Raw genomic sequence first — 17484 nt, forward strand, 5'->3', positions numbered from 1 at the left:
AATTTGGGGGAGATTTTAAGTCTACTTCTCATTTTGTTCTCCCCCTTACCAGGAGGCTATCAGCGATGACACTTGGCTAATGCACTGTGCTTCTCTGCTTCCTGCCCTGCTGTTGGCTGAGAAACCAGATAACCAGGTTATCAGAGAAGCCAGAAGGTGTCGGCATGAGACTGAACCCTAGGACCTGTTTTTCTGCCCTTGGCTGGTTCCTCTAGTACCTCTTTCTTTCATGCCTCCAGCACATGGGATTTAGCTGGCTTGCTTCTCTTCCTTTAGCAATCTTGTCAAGTGCTTTTCTTACCTGGTGTTTTTTTTTCTTTTCCGTAGGCTGGCTATGAGAATACACTCTGTCCCTCCTTTACTGTCTCCAAAGAAAAGTATAGGTTTTTCTCTCTTGGTGAGAATTTTAATGTTAACTGCTACAGAGAAATACATAGTGGATTACAAACATGGAAAAAATGGCTTAGTGAAATCTTAAAATTTTTCATTATGATTTTATTCCTTAATCAGTACATACTGACTCCTCATCTTGGGTGTTATCAGAAGACTATGTGCTCACTTTCTTGTTACAACACTGTAAGCTCTCTGAATGAAGGTATTTTATTTTTGTATGCCCCAAAGCTAAAAGCAACAGATGTGCAGTAGGCTTGCAATACATGCCTAACTATAAGCATAAATGTGAAAAATGTCAATACACTGAATTACAGAAGTAATTTAATGAACAAAACTGGTTACTAATATATTTCAGTCCAACATCAATTAAATGAATTGCCTTGGAAAATTAAGCAAAGATTGAACATTTGAAAGAAAACAATTATTTTATGAAAAATGCTACGAGTTTTCTGTTAAAAGGGTGCTTTATTATTTCTAAAGCAATAACACAGTACCCACTTTTCTTGTAGAAACTAAAAGGAACTAGTCAGTGTCATAGGAAGGCTAAATTGCAATCTTTGCCTTTTGCTTAGTTTTACCACATTTTCTACTAGCAGCATTTGCAGCTGTTTATGGGTACATTTAAAATAAGGCCCATGTTAATCTAAGAAACATAATAGATGAACATAGGGAAAGGGAAGGAAAAATAAAATAAGATAAAAAGAGAGAGAGGAGCAAACTATAAGAGACTCTCAACTATAGAGAACAAAGTGAGGGTTGTTGGATGGGAGGTGGGGGATGGGCTAAACGGGGGTCGGGCACTAAAGGAGGGCACTTGGGATGAGCACTGGGTGTTCTATGTAAGTGATGAATCACCAAATTCTACTCCTGAAATCAATACTACAATGTATGTTAACTTGAATTTAAATAAAAACTTGGAAAAAAATATAGTGACAAAATAAACTCATAAAAAATAAAATAAGCCCCACATCAAATGAAAATAAATGATCAAATGTCTTCTTAAAAAACGCACAACTGTTAAGTCTCCTCTGTAGTCTTCTGAACTGCCAACTAAAAATAAAACAAAGGATTTTATTAAATTGAAAAACAAAAAAACCATAAAAAATGTTAAGTTTTATATTACTTTGAAAAGTCACAGCTGTTTAAGACAATCAACCAGACCTCCAAGTGCACTTGTGTCTAAAATGTCACTTTTGTCCCCAAAGAGAAGGAAATAATCAAGTATTTTATTAAGGTGCTCACTATTAAAACAGAGGAATCAGAGGAAATTGGTCTTTAATTGGATGCTTGCATTCTTTCCAGGGTTCTTAGTATGTTTAGATGTCGATATCTTGACTTTGACATTTTCCTGATTGCCCTTGATAGCAGCCTCAAGGCGGGCTTTCAGGGCTGGAGAAGAAGCCATTACATTTTTAAAAACTGATGAATACTGAGGCCCAATCTGCATGAGATTTTGCAAAGCAAAGTCATGTAAATTTTTCATTACAGCAGTTGCTGATCCCAGAGCATTATCATCCAAAAGGAAGGAAATGAGGATGGGCAGAAGACAGGCCACCAGCTGAGAACGGTGCTGTTCTTCGGCAATGGCTACCAGTGCTTCCAAGACCTTTATGCCTTCTTGAAAGATCTGAAGCTCAGTAGTGTCTTCAGGCTTTCTCTGGTCTATTTCCTGCAGTTTTTCCACAATAGAGGATACTAAAGAGTAAATGTATGGGTAGGAAACAGCTGGATTTGGATACTGAAAAACGGAAAGCAGGAGTTGATAGGTCTTGATTTGTACCACAGGATCTTTTATCTCAAGAGTAGCCTTAAATTTCTCAATACAGCGCTTCTGAAGGCATGGGAGCTCTTGCCAGGAATTTCAAGAAAGTGCTAAAAAATTGAAGTTACTTAACAATCCAGGAGCTTACTTAAAATCCAGTCTGCTTTAGAAATGAAATGGCTTTCAATGTGAAGATTTCTCACTCTGAATAAATGTGGAGATTATTAAAAAAAAAAAAAAAAAGAAAAAGAAATGAAATGGCTTTCTTCTGACAGTCCATACACACATGGTGTACTTAACACTTTGATAGATAGAGATTGATTCTAAATTATCTTCATTTATATTGTATCCTAATTGCTAATTTAAGATTCTGCCTTATTCAGTAATTATATTAAACTTTCTTGTATTTCTCAGACAACATAATGATTGGAAAGATATTTCGGAAGTTGGTTTAGAATTATCCAATAAATAGTAGTACAAGTTAATTATAGCTCTACAGTGTGACCTCAGATCTGGTGTCTATAAATATGGCTTTTCACCACCTTTTGGTTTGTATTGGGTTCACAAAATGGAAATTTTACTTATTTTAAATAGAATAGGATATTTCCACTTCAGTTTCTCACGTGGATTTTCTGTTACCTCTACTCCTGGTAATTTTGTTTTCATTTATGACAGACATTCATACTAATGAGTTTAATTCATATTTATATTCAGGTCAACTATGGATTTATATTAAACAACAAATTTAGATCATCACCAAATGCAAGTATGTTTTTTTATTGTGAAACATATTTTAATACAGAAAAAATCTAATGATAGAGTCATATTGGTTGAAAAAATATTTTTGAACTGTTGGTAATCACTGACTCTCCTTCCACTTCAGTGTTAAATGTATTAATCAAGCACTATGTCACAACATAGCATTTCCCTGTTAAAAAATTAAAAACTGGAGTGATAGACGCATGTTCCGAACTGAGAAAACACTTTGAGTCAAGCAGGAACAATGTGATATACTCTATTTTATTATGTTTGTATATAAATACTCTTGTAAATTGTTCAAAATGAAAACACTTGACAAATCTAATACTACAATCAATTTTTTTAATTTACATAAATAAAGCTAATTTTCTTTATCAAAAAAATAAATAAATAAAATAAAACAAAGGAAAAGACAGTGGTTTAGCTTCGTACTAGCTAAAGAGATAAAAATGGTTGAAAAAAATGTGTTAAGTTGTTAAGTTATGTGCTTCAGGAACAACAGTACCATCTCGGAGACATCTTAGTTGATTTCTAGTCTCCTCCTCTTCCTTTCTTCCTTCAGACAGAGAAGGCTCTTTCTTAACTAACAAGTTTCCCTTTGTTTTGATTTATACCACTGGCCTGAATAACCTCAAAGTACCACACACAACATGCCTATGACTGAAAGTAGTAAGAATAGAAAGCAGAGCTTTGGCACTTGGACCTCTAACACGTATTTACTTAAGTGATGAATTTTTGAAAAGTTCATTTTCTAAGTTGACACAGATTTTAAATATAAAGAAGTAGTTAAGTTCTCCTGAAAAGGTACAAAACCATGGGAAATGGGTCATCTCCGGTGAGCCTCACACCATAGGCATGCCCTCCATTAGCCTTTTCTGAGACAATGCCATACCATGTCTTTCATACTCATCTCTGAACTCCCATCTGTTCTCTGTCTCTCTCACTTTTATTCCTCCCACCAATAAATCCACATAGTCTAGAGCTAGCTTTCTCTCCAAACTCTGAGAATTAAAATTAAGTATAAGATTAACCTCAATCACGTACGTGCACACTCAATGGGAGTGTAATTTAGCAATCCTCTTAGAAGAACTACGTGGCTGGAAGACAGAAGAGGAAGAGCAGCTTATTTTTCATCATTTTTCAATTTGTCTACATGTGTATGTCCATCCAGTGAAAAAATAATGAAATGTGTTACTCAAAAGTCTCTATTCCCAGGGCGCCTGGGTGGCTCAGTGGATTAAACCTCTGTCTTCAGCTCAGGTCATGATACCAGAGTCCTGGGATCGAGGCCCACATCAGGCTCTCTGCTCGGTGGGGAGCACCTGTTTCCCCCTCTCTCTCTCTGCCTGCCTCTCTGCCTACTTGTGATCTCTCTCTCTGTGTCAGATAAATAAATAAAATCTTAAAAAAAAAAGTCTCTATTCCTGACTTACTTACTTCTCTAAATTTTGCTCTACCCTTTTCCTTGGCCTATTACAATGCTCAAAATCTTCTAGTTTATTAAAAACGGATAAAATTAAAATTTAAAAATCTCACTTCCTTGAAACTCCGGGTTCCCCGCTAGCTACTGCCCTATGTCCTCAGTCAAGCATCTTCAGAGTATTTACTCTCCCTTTTCCTCCTCTTTTATTCATACCACAACCCTACTACAACCTGGTTTCTCCTAAAAACACCTTCCCTTCAGTCAATAATAGGCCCTGCTAACCTACCCAGTGGTACTTTCTTAGTTGTTCTCTTAAGTATCTCTGGTTCAATACTGTTGACTACTTCCTACTTCCTACTTCCCTAATGGTTCTCCTGAAACCTACATCTTAACAGTGAATGCACTTTCTCAAATCCCTTCGTTGGATCACCCAGCTCCCTTCCCTTGATCCTTATTAGTAAATATTGCACAGTCTAATACCTCAGATTTACCCACTTCTCCTCAGCCCCTCTTCTATCATCCTAATTCTACCCATCATTGTCTCTTAGTCTACGAACCAACCTCTTAACAGGCCTCCGTGCTCAATTTCTAGGTTTCTCTCTTCTCTGTAAGATAAGAAAATGTTTTAAAAAACTAAACATAAAAACAAACTCCTTAAAAACAAACAAACAAACAAACAAACCTAGAATAAAATCCACAAATGAAAAACCTAGGATAAAATCCAAACATCTGCTGTAGTCTAGCCCCTGACTATTTCTCTTTCTCCATCTTGCCCCTCTCTTTGCTCAGACTCAGCCACAGAGTCACAGTCTTGTGTCAGGCTTTTTAACTTCCTCATCACACTCTCTGGATCTTTGTAACTGTTCACTGTATCTGGAATAGTCTTCTCTCTTGTTCTTTATATGGTAACTATTTCTCCCCCATTCCAATCTCAGCTGAAAAATTATACTCAGGGAGAAGTTACCAGTCCACCTGATCTAAAGTAGCCTCCCCTGCCATCTTTATTTTCTAACTCAGCATCTAAGTTGTTTTTTTCACAACATATATTACAACTTACTTCCAGGAACAAAGGGGAAGTGCTACCTTCTCCCTTTTTTCTTTCTTGCTGATCAGAATGAGAATATAATGGCAGGAGTTTAAGCAACTCAACACATATTTATTATTAAATGAAGTATTAACTGAATTGGTGGGTGAATTCTTTCACCATTAACACATATATCAACACTACTGTTACACAAATAGTGTAACACTCTTAAATTAGAGCCAATTTTATTTGAGCTATTCCTTATTGCCAGAAAGCTTTCTAAAGAGAAAAAACTTGAAGTCTGGCAAACACTGACAGATATAAATGGATAAGCTTCCAAGACTTCAATGATCTTAACAAATGGATTAGTTATACCTATATACTTCGAGTACGTTCATTTTCTAGCACAAATAAATCATAATGCAGTGTAAACAGGATATCCCCAAGGTTATGTGAGTCAGTAGTATAGCTAGAACATCACATATTAAGAAGCCTGTTACCTAAGAAATTTCAATAAAATTACCTGAGCTAATAACTGGTCAATCAGCTACTCACTGGACAGTTTTCAATAAATGCCCCTTGAATTAAACTGAAAGGGGTGCCGCTTAATGACTGAGCCACAAAGGTGGCCCTTTCAGTTTAATTCAAGAGGCATTTATTGAAAACTGTCCAATAAACTGAAAAGAGATTTAAAAGTAGTATACAACAGCATACAACAGTATACAATCTGCCTTAAGGGAAGTTAAAGACCGAAGAAATCTATCTATTAGGGAGAGCTCTAACGAGTTCCATGATCTAGATTAAATCTAAGATCTGATGGTCTAGGATATCTAAGAGAAGAAGATAACACCACTAGATAATAAATATTTCATGAGTATTAAATTATACAGTCAGGCGGAGGGAAAGCTCTTTTCTAGCTGACGTGGTCTGGTTTCACACAGCAGTTAAGATTTAAGTGCGTTCCTCAAGGATGGAATGATTGGGAGAGTGAGAAGGGGAATAACCAGTAGGTCAAGGACAAAGGAAGAAAAAGAAACCCCCAAGCAAAGAGGTGACAGAGCCAGTTTGGCAACAATGTACAGACCAATTTAAGTGAGAATGATTACTGGGAAAGTACTTGGAGCTTTGAATATGACAAGTTCTGGTTAAAAAGTCTGAACTTAACCCCACAATAAACAAGTTTCTAACACCTGAGGGGCACCTGCTACCTCAGTTGGTATAGCCATTCTTTACACCCTAGTTCAAATGCTACTTTTTCCCAATGCCAGATTTTCCAGAAGCCCCAGAAGTAAGATTAGTTCCCAATATTCTCCACTTTTTTCTAAAACATTTTTTAACAATGTAACTATTCCTCATCTCCTCTGATAAATTACATACTCCCTACAGCATACATACCCAATTTATTTTTGTATCACTCCCTCCTCCTCTCATAGGTAGTTGAAGATCTTGATAAATAATATATGGCAACATGTGATATAATGGCTAGGAGCACAGACTCTGAGGACAGACTGCTTAAGATTGAATGTAACACGGTCATTAGCTGTGCGACCACAGGTGAGTTACTTAACCTCTCTGTGCTTCGGTATCTTTATGTATAAAATGGAAATAGCAGATATTTCATAAGGTTGTCAAAGGATTTGGCTTAGAACACTGTAAGCACCATGAAAGTGTCTGTTAATGGGAAAATACTGATTATTGTATGACAGTTGAATCTTTACTTACGGAAAGCAAAATGTCAAAAGTAAAGCCAGTTTCTAGGTACTAAGAGGTACACAGAAATTCCTCCTAAATTCTCCATGTTTATCCTCAGAGTTAGCTGTGCCCTTTAAAATCTCCCTTATGTTAACAATAGTTCTATCTTAGTTTGACATTTCAATATTCTGAGAAAATATTTAGTTCAGCTTCCACCTAATTGATCTTCTTGCTTCCAGTCTTACTCCCTTTAATCCATCCTACACAAAGGTCAGAGTAGTCTTTCTAAAATGAATATTCAATATTTTTCCTCTGCTAGAAACCCTCTCCATTCCATCCCCTTAAGGTAAAGTTCAGCTCCTTAGTGTTTCATACAAAACTGTCCTAACAGAGCCCAGCCGAATCTCCAGCTTTATCTCTCAACACTTCTTACAGTGAAACCTAATCACCTGGCACACCTCAAAGGCTTTTTGTATGTCATTCGTTTTCGCTAGAACATCCCTGAATTACTTTGCAAGGACTGCCATAACAAAATACCACAGACCGAGTAGCTTAAGTGAAAGAAATGTATTTCCTCACAGTTGTGGAGGCTAGAAGTTGAATATCAAAGTGTTGGCAGGCTTGGTTTCTCCTGAGGTTTGTAGATGCCCACCTTCTCAATGTGCTCTCACATAATTTTTTCCTCTGTGCACACATCCTTGGTGTCTCTTTTTGTTTCTACAGTTGTTTTTATAAAGATACAAGTCAGAATGAATTATGACCTACCCTAAATGCCCCATTTAAGTCAATCACCTCCTCAAAGGCCCTGTCTCCAAATATAGTCATACTCTGAAGTTACAGGGGTTAGGACTTTAACATAAAATTTTGGTGGGCACAATTCTATCCCAAACAGCCCCTTCTCTTTTTCTTTGCCCAGGCTAATTCCCATTTGTTTTTCTAAGACTGGACTAAGCCTTTCCACCCTATAGATAGAGTTCACTGCCCTTTCTCTGTTTCTACCTCTGTAGGCTGCATTCTGGATACTGCTATCCTATTAATACACTATTAATAACTGTCTCTCCCTCTTCAGACTGTATTTCTTAAGAGCAGAGGCTAAATCCCTAGCACTTAGCACAGTGTCTGGCCCATCAAAGATATTTAATAAAGATCTGGTTATTAAGGGAAAGTAGGAGAAAGAAGAAGGGCTTTGAAGAAAGGCAAGAGTAGGTTCAAACCTTGGTTCAACCATTCACTTGTAGCTTTGGGCAGTCACTAAATGCTGAACTTATATTCTTTTTTTTTTTTAAAAGATTTTATTTATTCATTTGACAGAGAGAGAGAGATCACAAGTAGGCAGAGAGGCAGAGAGAGAGCGATGCAGGCCCCCTGCTGAGCAGAGAGCCCGATGCGGGACTCGATCCCAGGACCCTGGGATCATGACCTGAGCCAAAGGCAAGGGCCTAACCCACTGAGCCACCAAGGCACCCCTGAACTTATATTCTATTTAAGGCAGTTGTACTGATAAATGATCTGATTATAATAAAAACACCCAGAAGTGGGGCTGGTTCACAGCAGATGCTCAGTAAATGTTAAAAATTCTGAGTCCGCCTGGGTTTGACCCCAGTTCCACCACTTTGTAAATGAATTACCCTGGACATGTAAATTCACCCTCCGCTTTAGCTGCCTATCTACAAAAATACCTCATAGTGCTATTGTGAGGGTAATATAGGTAAAATGTTAAGACAGGTATCTAAATGTAGTAAGTATTACGTAAATGTTTGCTATTACTACATGAACACTGCAGGTCTGAGCAAATATGACTGGAAGCCATGAATAATTTAGTCCCTTCATTTACTAAGTCATTTTAAATGCATTACCTTAATGCCTCAAATTTCTTAACAACTAAGTAAGATTGTAACTAAGAGGTTCAAAAACTGTTACAAATAATATAAAGAGCTCAAAATAATCATGAAATTATATACTACTATCTGTCTCATTCCTTATATTGGTGTTTAACATATTTTGAGTACTGATGTAAAATATTTAAGGAACTAGTTTTTCTACTCTTCGTGACTACTGATGTTAACCATGATTTCCAGTTTCCAGTGGAGAATCATATCTTTGGCTCATATTTTCAATTGCAGAATCACTAAACCTTTGAACTAGAAAGGACCTTAAGTAAACTGAGGTGGATTTGGAATGGCCTTTTGGGGTCATAATGAGCAGCTCTGTTGGGTAAAGGAATGGCAAGCAGAGAGAACACTTTGTTCAAAAGTACTAAAGCAAGGGTTCAGAACCTCCAGATAGTCAAGGTGTATAAGGAACCAGTTATTAGGAAATAATGCTGGAAAATAGTTTTCAATCATCCAAACTTTAAGGTGAGTAATTTATGACATAGGTACAACTTACCTGACCTATAACTTTGACCCAAGACAGATCTAGGTTTGAATCTCCCCTGATAACTTCAGCAAAACCTCTGAGCATCAGATTAGCACAACAGGGTTATTATGGTGATTAATCGAGTGAACATATATAGAGCTCATGACCAGTGTGTCTGGCTGATTAACAGTACAGCTGTCTTGAACATGGGTTTGAACTGTAAAGGTCCACTTATACACAGATTTTTTTTTGATACAGTACAATAAATGTTATTTTGTTTTCCTTATAATTTTCTTATCATTTTCTTTTTTCTAGCTTGCATTTTCAACTGTATGTGCCCCGACCCCCCTGTTGTTCCAGGGTCAAATGTACTCAAATGTTTGTTCTTTCTTATGACTTCTTCAACATATGAATACAAATCTGTAAAATAACAAGACACTATCATTCATACATGTGATTGCTGAATGTCTGAGACTTGTTGAACATTAATTTTAAAAATAGAAAGCTGGAAAAACTGCTGAGATGATAAAGTGTCTTCATCCCTGCCCTTTCCCACCACCAAATGTCCTTCACAGTTTGTTCTGAAGTGTCATGTCAACGCTATTACCATGCTATTTGGAGAACACTGTAACTCGGACTTCCAATTCTACAGCAAAGATTTGAAGGTCAGAACAAATTTTCCTTTTAAAAAAACTGGAAGAGTACATGTCATTTTATTTCCACGGTCTATTCTAGCTTGATGAATTTCCAGTGAAAAGTTACTGCTTTTGGGTTTTCTTCTTTTTTCTTTCTTTTCCTTTTTTTTTTTTTTTTCCTGGCTCAGAAATTTCAGGTTTTAAATCTAAGATTCGTGGGCAATGAACTGAGTTCACCATTATTATTATGACCCAGAACACTTGTAAGTGTTTAGGAGATTATCTTTACGCTGATACTAACAAGGACATCTGCCAACATCTATTATTTACGCTTGAAACTAAAGTTAACCGTTTCTGTATCTGGCTCAAAATCAATCGCAAGAAAAGCCCAACTCAGCATAGAAAGAGCTCTTTGCAATATCCTCTCCTTTCGCTCACATCACAGATGGTGACCGAGGTTTAAGGTTTAATGCCCAGACACTAAAGACGCTCATCGCTCAGGGATGGGGTTCCAGGTGGATGCTCTCCGGCAAAGAATGAGATACTGCCAATCCTCAAAGATGCAACTGAGATGACCCCGGAGACCAGAGCCCAGCGCCCATCACTTCGCACCCACACAGGGATACAAACCGCTCCCCACCGCGGGGCGCCGAGCCGGCGAAGACCCGGGCCTGCCATACCCAGCCTCCGGCTCCGATGTCCGCGCGTGACCTCCGAGGACCGGGAGGAGCTCGGGGCGGGGAGGCTCCACGGCTTTCAAGAGAAGTTGGCAAGGGCAAGTTCGAGTCACGCGCGGGAATGTTACTCACGGGAATGGCCCGACGTCCTCCGCCCGCTCTCCCTCAGGGAATAGGATCTAAAGCGGCGGCAGCCTGAGAGCCGCTGCCGAAGCGGCCGCGGCTGGCAGTAACCGCCCGGGCGTGGCAGGGACGGCCAGGCGACTTCACAACATCATCATTCGGCGACTTCGGTTTTGCAGCACGGCCGGCTCCCTCGCAGCCCCGCACATTGGAGAAGAACGGAGACCCACTCTCCCGGCAGTCTCCGCGGCGCCAGCGCGCGACCTGCCGGGAATTGTGGTTTCGCGTCCGTCCGCCCCCCTCACCCTTCCGAGTGGTTGCGCGAGTTGGTCCCGCCCTCAAGCTAGAAGGCCCCGCCCTCTAGCCGCCTGGCCCCGGGGCGGGAGGCGGGGCCGCCAGCCTGGGGCGAGTCCAGTCCCGGCGGACTGCCTGGGGCTGGGGCAGAGTTCCAGGCCCGCAGTCCCAGTCCGGGTCGCGCCGCCTTGCTGCGCCCCGCGGCCCGCGCTGGGAGCGGGTCTTGTGCGCTCGCGGTGCCCCTCGGCGGGCTGGGCTCCCGGGGCCCATAGGCCCCGCACCGTTGGCCGCCTGAGGAGAGGTGCTGGTCGTGGTCGCCGCCAGGGTAATGAGGGGAGGCCGTTTGGGGTCGGGGGTGGGGGGAGGTGTAGGGCCGGGTCGGGGACGTGAGGGAGCGCGGCTGGGTCCGCGCCCGCCTCGGGAAGCCTCAGCTGGAACTCGACGCTCAGCCTCGAACTCAAGCCCGGGGAGCCGGCGGAGCGGTGGCTGGAGTCCCGCGTGGCGCGACGGGGCGAGCGGCCCCTGAGCCCGGGCCGCCCGGTGGCGGAGGCACCTGCGTTCGGGGTAGGCGGGGCTTGCCAGGTGCGCGGGGCGCGGGCTCCGCCGAGTCCTCTCCGCCCCCACCTCTCACCTTTGGCAGCGCTCCGGGTCCCGGAGCAGTTTCCAGACGGAGGACACCCCCGGCCGCGGCTCCGTGTCCCACCTTCTGCGAGTTCGCTGTCGCGATCTCCCAAAGCAGGACTCGGAAGGAACCTCTTACAAAATTAAATGGTCCAGCTTTGTTTTGTTCTCGGTATTTAAACGCAGCGTTGTGTTTTTTCCTCGTGGGTTTGTTGTGTCAAATAACCCTTTTCCTCAAAACTTGGTCAGGATTTTGTGACACAGCGTCTGCCCAGCACGGAGTCCGCCCGGCGCACAGTAGGCGCTCAGTAAATGTGTTTTGAAAGCGTGAGTCACGATACTAAGTTTGGAAAATCTTACGGAGTTGTGCGTCGCTATAATTTTTAAGACTTTATGGCTTCTCAAGATTCCTTTGAAAATTACAGTAATTTTAAGGCTCAGCAGAGTTAAATCGGTTTTTTTTGTTTGTTTGTTTTTTGGTTTTTTGCATTCCCTGTAACAATGGCCTCTGTGGGATGCCTGAATTAATTCAAAATCCGGCAAAATAAATGCCGCCCTATGATTTTCACAGACATTGTTAACCTTTGATATTAAAGCCTTTGTACGAACCATTCTGTACTGTAAATAAATGCGCCCTATGATTTTCACAGACGTTGTTAATCTTTGCTGTTGAGGCCTTTGGACGAACCATTCTATAATAGAGTAAATTTAAATTATTTACAAAGCTTTACCCTAATTAGCTTGTTAGACACAAATGCAAGGGACCACACTGATGTAATATATTTTAAAATATAGATCTCATGTATGATTTCTTTAAAAAGATTGTATCTTCGTATCTAGTGAAAGAGCAAGCAGGAGAAAATTATGACAGTGAATCTGTCCCTTCAACCCAAGGTACAGTTGCTCCCTTGACCTCAAAATGTCTTGTAAAATTATCTCTTAATCGTCTGGTATATCTAAAGCAGAAACCTGTGGGATTAAATCACCCCAGTGAGACAACTTCTTTAGACTAACAAGTCTCATAAATGGTGTCAGTTCCTTCTGAGTTTTTCAGAAATACAGATAATGTAAGGGAATTTAAAGTTTTTTATTGTTATTTAAGAACTTACTGATATGAAGTGGAAAAAGAAAGAAACCAGAAAACTGTGTTAATCATGACCTCCCTAACCGTTCTGTTTGTGGGAGTGTAAACTGCAACTAGTTAGGGCCTTGTCTACCCTGATCACCAGTGAGTGTCCCCAGTGCCGACCATGGTAGTCATTCATTATTAAACTCGTGGTGGAATGAACACTCGGTTGCTTCAGATTAACAGTGTAAAGACTTTCTACATGTGTATGGTTTCTTCATTTATTTGGACATTTCCTTAGAGTTGGGTAGGGGAGGTGAGAATTTTACTGCATCAAAAGGTATGAGTATTTTCATGGTTATTGAACATTGCCAACTTGCTTTCCGATTGAACCTTACCTTTTCCAGCTGAATGTACCTTTCAGAGCATCCACTCAAGCTCTTATATTGGTACAGTGTTTGGTGGTTATGAGCCCTTTCAGATGAGTATCTCATTTGATCTCAACCACCCTGGAAGTTGGGCAGGGCGGGTATTGCTTCCTCCTTTTGTAATACAGCAAATGCCACTGCACTGCCTTAAATTGATGATAATGAATGGCAGGAGACAAAATAATCATAACCTTTCAGGTTTTCCTTCCTCCTGTTCTCTACTTTGGGTTTATAGTGAATATCCTGAATAAATTCGTATCTTTCCTTAGCAGTAAAATTGGATACTGCTCTATAATATCTACTGCTTACAAAGTCTTCCTTTTCGTTTTCATTTTGCTTAGATATTTACCTTGATTAAACTTGGGGGTTTCATTAAAATGAAATAATAAACCACAACTAATAAGGAAGAGATGATATTGGTTAGGTATAACAAAACACCCAGTACTAGAAAGTTTAGAACATTGCTATCCTTTCTGTTAGGAAAAATCTGGAATGTTTTGGTGGTGCCTTTGTAGTTCCTTGAATCTGAAGAAGTTGCTATTTTAAACTTATGAATCTGTTGCAGTGTCTTCATAAACTATTGAGATTAATACTCTACTAGTGAAAGTGGGCAGGAATTATTTGTATAATAATCTCTATATCTCATACTTGTCAAATTCTAGGGAGAATAGAATTGAGAACTAAGAATCATGAGGTAAAAAATATTCAGCCTAAAATATTATTTTTATGTGAAAACTGAAAACATTTCTCTTTTTAAAAAACACATGACAACGAGGGGTACCTGGGTGGCTCAGTGGGTTAAGCACCTGCCTTCACCTCAGGTCATGATCCTGGTGTCCTGGCATTGAGCCCCAGTCTGGCTCCCTGCTAGCGATGGGGTGGGGTGTCTGCTTCTCCTTCTCCCTCTGCCCTTTCCCCCACTCTTGCACGCTCACTCTGTCTCAAATAAATAAATAAAATCTTAAAAATTAAAAAAAAAATATGGTAACAAGAAAATGTTATTCCTAGTGTGTTACTAATCCAGATTCTTTCCCAAATTTTTTAGTCATGGACCCCCAAATGATTTAATAGGCAATTAATCCAATTAGGAAGCTGTAGAACATTTACTTATAACTAGAATAATTGGAAATTATTGGAGTATATTTATAGGTGGGTCCAACACTAATTTTCTGTATTGCTTTCACATTTGCTTAAGTTTCTTTAAAGTACAGAAAAGATAAAGAGAGATGCAGGTATATTGGTCTTCGGAAATAATTCACAATCTGCTTTTCTGTTGTGATGTCAGTTCCCAAATAGTGTTCGGTAAACAGAAATGCTCTGTATAGACACTTTTCAGAAATGTCTCTAGTCCTTGCGTCCAAGAACAGCTGCCTAAATATCATAAGGGTTGATAACTAGTTCTTCCAGGAACTTTTATTAAATCTAATTATTTTACTTTTCTTTTTTATAATAGGATATTTCTTCATCTTGAAGATAAAGCAAAAATCTTTTTTGGAGTAGATGGATTTTTGACACTTTCTGTGAACTAAAACGATTCAATGTCTCTCTTGGTAAGTGTGTTAACATAGATTTAGTTTCAGGGCACTTGGGTGGCACTGTCAGTTAAGTCTCTGACTCTTGGTTTTCGTTCAGGTCATAATCTCAGGCTCGTCAGATCAAGCCCCATGTCATGTTCCATGTTCTGTGAGGAGTCGGCTTGGGATTCTCTCTCTGGCTCCCTCTCCCCACCGCAGGCTCTCTCTTTCTCTCTCTCTCTCAGTCTCTCTCAAATAAATAAGGGGCTCCTGGGTGGCTCAGTCAGTTAAGTGTCTACCTTCAGGTCAGGTTACAATCTCAGGGTCCTGGGATCGAGCCCTGCATTGGGCTCTTCTGTTAGTGGGGAGTCTACGTCTCCCTCTCATTCTCCCTCTGTGCACTCGCTCTCGCGCTCTCGCTCTCTCTCTTTCTCAAATAAATAAATAAAATCTATAAAATTAAATAGCGTAAGTAAATAAATCTGTAAAAAACAAAAAAGAGCACAGATCTAATTTTGTGCCATCAGAGTAGTTAGATGTTAGTGCAGAGCCATAATTGAAAGTGTGTTCTGATGGGATATTGTTATGCTGAGATGTTATTTTGACCTGAATGGCTTCTGGTCTTAAGAAATGAGTTAAATTTTCACTGAGTTTTTGTTGCTTTAAAAAAGAGCTTCTCCTTTACTTTTCTGATATATTCATTATTCTTTTTCTTTGTCCCATACCCACTCATTTTCATACATTTACTGTACTTATATATGCCTCTCCCATCTAGTTAGCTATGCCTTATACTTAAATCTTTCAAAAGTCCCTTTCACAAATTTCCATTAGACCAAAGGCAAACAAAATAATATAAAAATAAACCTCTTATAAGACAAAAAAATTTGGATCAATGTACAATATGATGTATAGATTCCAGTTTGTTTTGTGTTTATATTAGATCCATGGTATCTAGATGGAGAACCAAGAATCATATGGTAAAAAAAATATTCAGCCTACAGAAAATATTATTTAGATTAAGTAGTTTCAGGTCTTCTGTCATGTCTTGTATAGACCATAATATAATATCTGACTTTATTAATGTAGCAATCTTCTAAAAAGTGATGGGTGTATTTGTATGATGATTTTCAGTTTATAAATACTTTCAGATATTATATCTCTTTCAGCCTTCAAAGTGTAAGTGATGGCAGGGCAGGTGGTTTAATCCTTATTTTGAGTTTGGCCCAAGATGGCAAAGAATTGCCAGATTCAAACTCGTATCTGCCAATTTGCTCCATCATTTGCCAAGTCTGAGAGGCAGAACTACAAAGTGAGGAAATACAGAATGTGTTCGTTGGATTTATTGTATGATTTGTTTGGTATATGAAAAATACAGAATGCATTTACTTTATTTTTAAAGTAATGCTTTTCTACTTAAAAAGGGAGCTTTAGGGTCTCCTGGCTGACTTAGTCAGTACAGCATATGACTCTTGATCCCAAGGTTATAAGTTCAAGCACCATGTTGGGTGTAGACATTATATAAAAAAATAAAACCTTAAAAAAAATGGTGGGGAGCTTTATCTATCTAGATAGTTGTTATGAAATACCCACCTCATTTTCTTTTTTTTTTTTTTCTTTTAAAGATTTTATTTATTTATTTGAGAGAGAGAGTGAGGAGAAGGTCAGAGGGAGAAGCAGACTCCCCATGGAGCTGGGAGCCCAATGCAGGACTCGATCCCGGGACTCCGGGATCATGACCTGAGCCAAAGGCAGTCGTCCAACCAACTGAGCCACCCAGGTGTCCCCCCATCTCATTTTCTAACGCAGAGATGAACAAACATTTTCTGTAAAAGTCAGATAGTATTTGTGTGCTATATGGTCCCTGTAACAAATTACTCTTCTGTTGTGTGAAAGCATAAGCAATACATAAATAAAAGTGAATAAGTTAGTGTTCAAGTAAAACCTTATTCACTACAACAGGTAGTGTCTCAGACTGACTTGTGGACCATATAGTTTGTAGACCCCTCTTCTAAAGGATTACTTAAGGTTAACAATTTTATATCAGTTTGTAAATTGGATGAGATGTAAAAGGGCATTTGATAGATGAAGATCCTGAGATTTAGAGGGCTGTGTGGATTCCCAGGGCTTCTGAATTTTGGAAAAAGAATATCTTATTCTTTTATTCTATAATTATGGATTTTGTGAAAAACAATAGAATTTAATAATGGGTGATTTAAATTTATTCAGTTTGTTAATAATTTTAATTTTACTCTTCCTGTAATGATGAAATATTTAGAATTCTTTGAATATTTTCCTAAATGAGATATCTGTACAACTGAGATAAAGTTGATGTTTATACCTATGAAGGATTCCTCCCCATTCAAGTTTTACCCTCTGTTGGAGAGTTAAGAAATGGTGTTTTCAAAGGAGCAGCATACGTAAAATATTTTCCTTTAGATTCTTTTTTAGGTATAATTTTTTATTTGGCTGTTATGATAGTGGATTAAAAAATTACACTAAAAATATTTTAGGGCATCTTCTGGATGGTTTGAAATAATTTGTGCTGCCTAGAAGACCTTAATGTGTGTATTTTTCATAAGCTATTATTCACCAGCATATAATTGATTCAATGTGGATATAGAAATGTTTTGAAGTATAAGCTATGAGTGTTTTATGATTTTTATAACTTGAGCAGCTATTGAACATACTAACATTTTTTAGGAGAGGTCAGCAAAA

General features: G+C 39.1%; 3 protein-coding genes across 6 annotated transcripts in view; 1 reads left to right on the forward strand and 2 right to left on the reverse strand.

Annotated features, from left to right (window-relative positions):
• Positions 1 to 11121, reverse strand: part of TRAK2 (trafficking kinesin protein 2) — a 68253-nt gene extending 57132 nt beyond the window's left edge. For 2 of the 3 annotated variants that reach the window (XM_059393204.1, XM_059393207.1), the window contains exon 1: positions 10856 to 11121. The gene's annotated coding sequence lies outside the window, so the exon portion shown is untranslated. The remainder of the gene's footprint in view (positions 1 to 10855) is intronic. The other variant, XM_059393206.1, reaches the window with a different exon arrangement.
• LOC132014433 (HEAT repeat-containing protein 5A-like) lies at positions 1467 to 10724 on the reverse strand. Its single transcript, XM_059395470.1, has 2 exons — positions 10535 to 10724; positions 1467 to 2241 (listed from the first exon to the last, which is right to left on the reverse strand). Exons 1-2 carry the CDS (start codon positions 10722 to 10724, stop codon positions 1652 to 1654), a joined length of 780 nt encoding a protein of 259 aa, XP_059251453.1. The 3' UTR covers positions 1467 to 1651.
• A 151-nt stretch (positions 11122 to 11272) lies between the features above and the next one.
• STRADB (STE20 related adaptor beta) overlaps positions 11273 to 17484 on the forward strand; it is a 28813-nt gene continuing 22601 nt past the window's right edge. The window contains exons 1-2 of one of the 2 annotated variants that reach the window (XM_059393209.1): positions 11273 to 11465; positions 14709 to 14805. In XM_059393209.1, coding sequence (XP_059249192.1) covers positions 14794 to 14805 — 12 coding nt within the window. In that variant the 5' untranslated portion in view covers positions 11273 to 11465; positions 14709 to 14793. The remainder of the gene's footprint in view (positions 11466 to 14708; positions 14806 to 17484) is intronic. The other variant, XM_059393208.1, reaches the window with a different exon arrangement.

This window comes from Mustela nigripes, chromosome 3, assembly GCF_022355385.1.
Source record: "Mustela nigripes isolate SB6536 chromosome 3, MUSNIG.SB6536, whole genome shotgun sequence".
Lineage (NCBI taxonomy): Eukaryota > Metazoa > Chordata > Mammalia > Carnivora > Mustelidae > Mustela > Mustela nigripes.

Coding starts and splice junctions, on each gene's coding strand:
- LOC132014433 (XM_059395470.1), bottom strand. CDS start 10,724: ATGGCAGGCCCGGGTCTTCGCCGGCTCGGCGCCCCGCGGTGGGGAGCG. Junction 2,242..10,534: donor CCCATCCCTGAGCGATGAGC/GTCTTTAGTGTC, acceptor ATTCCTGGCAAG/AGCTCCCATGCCTTCAGAAG.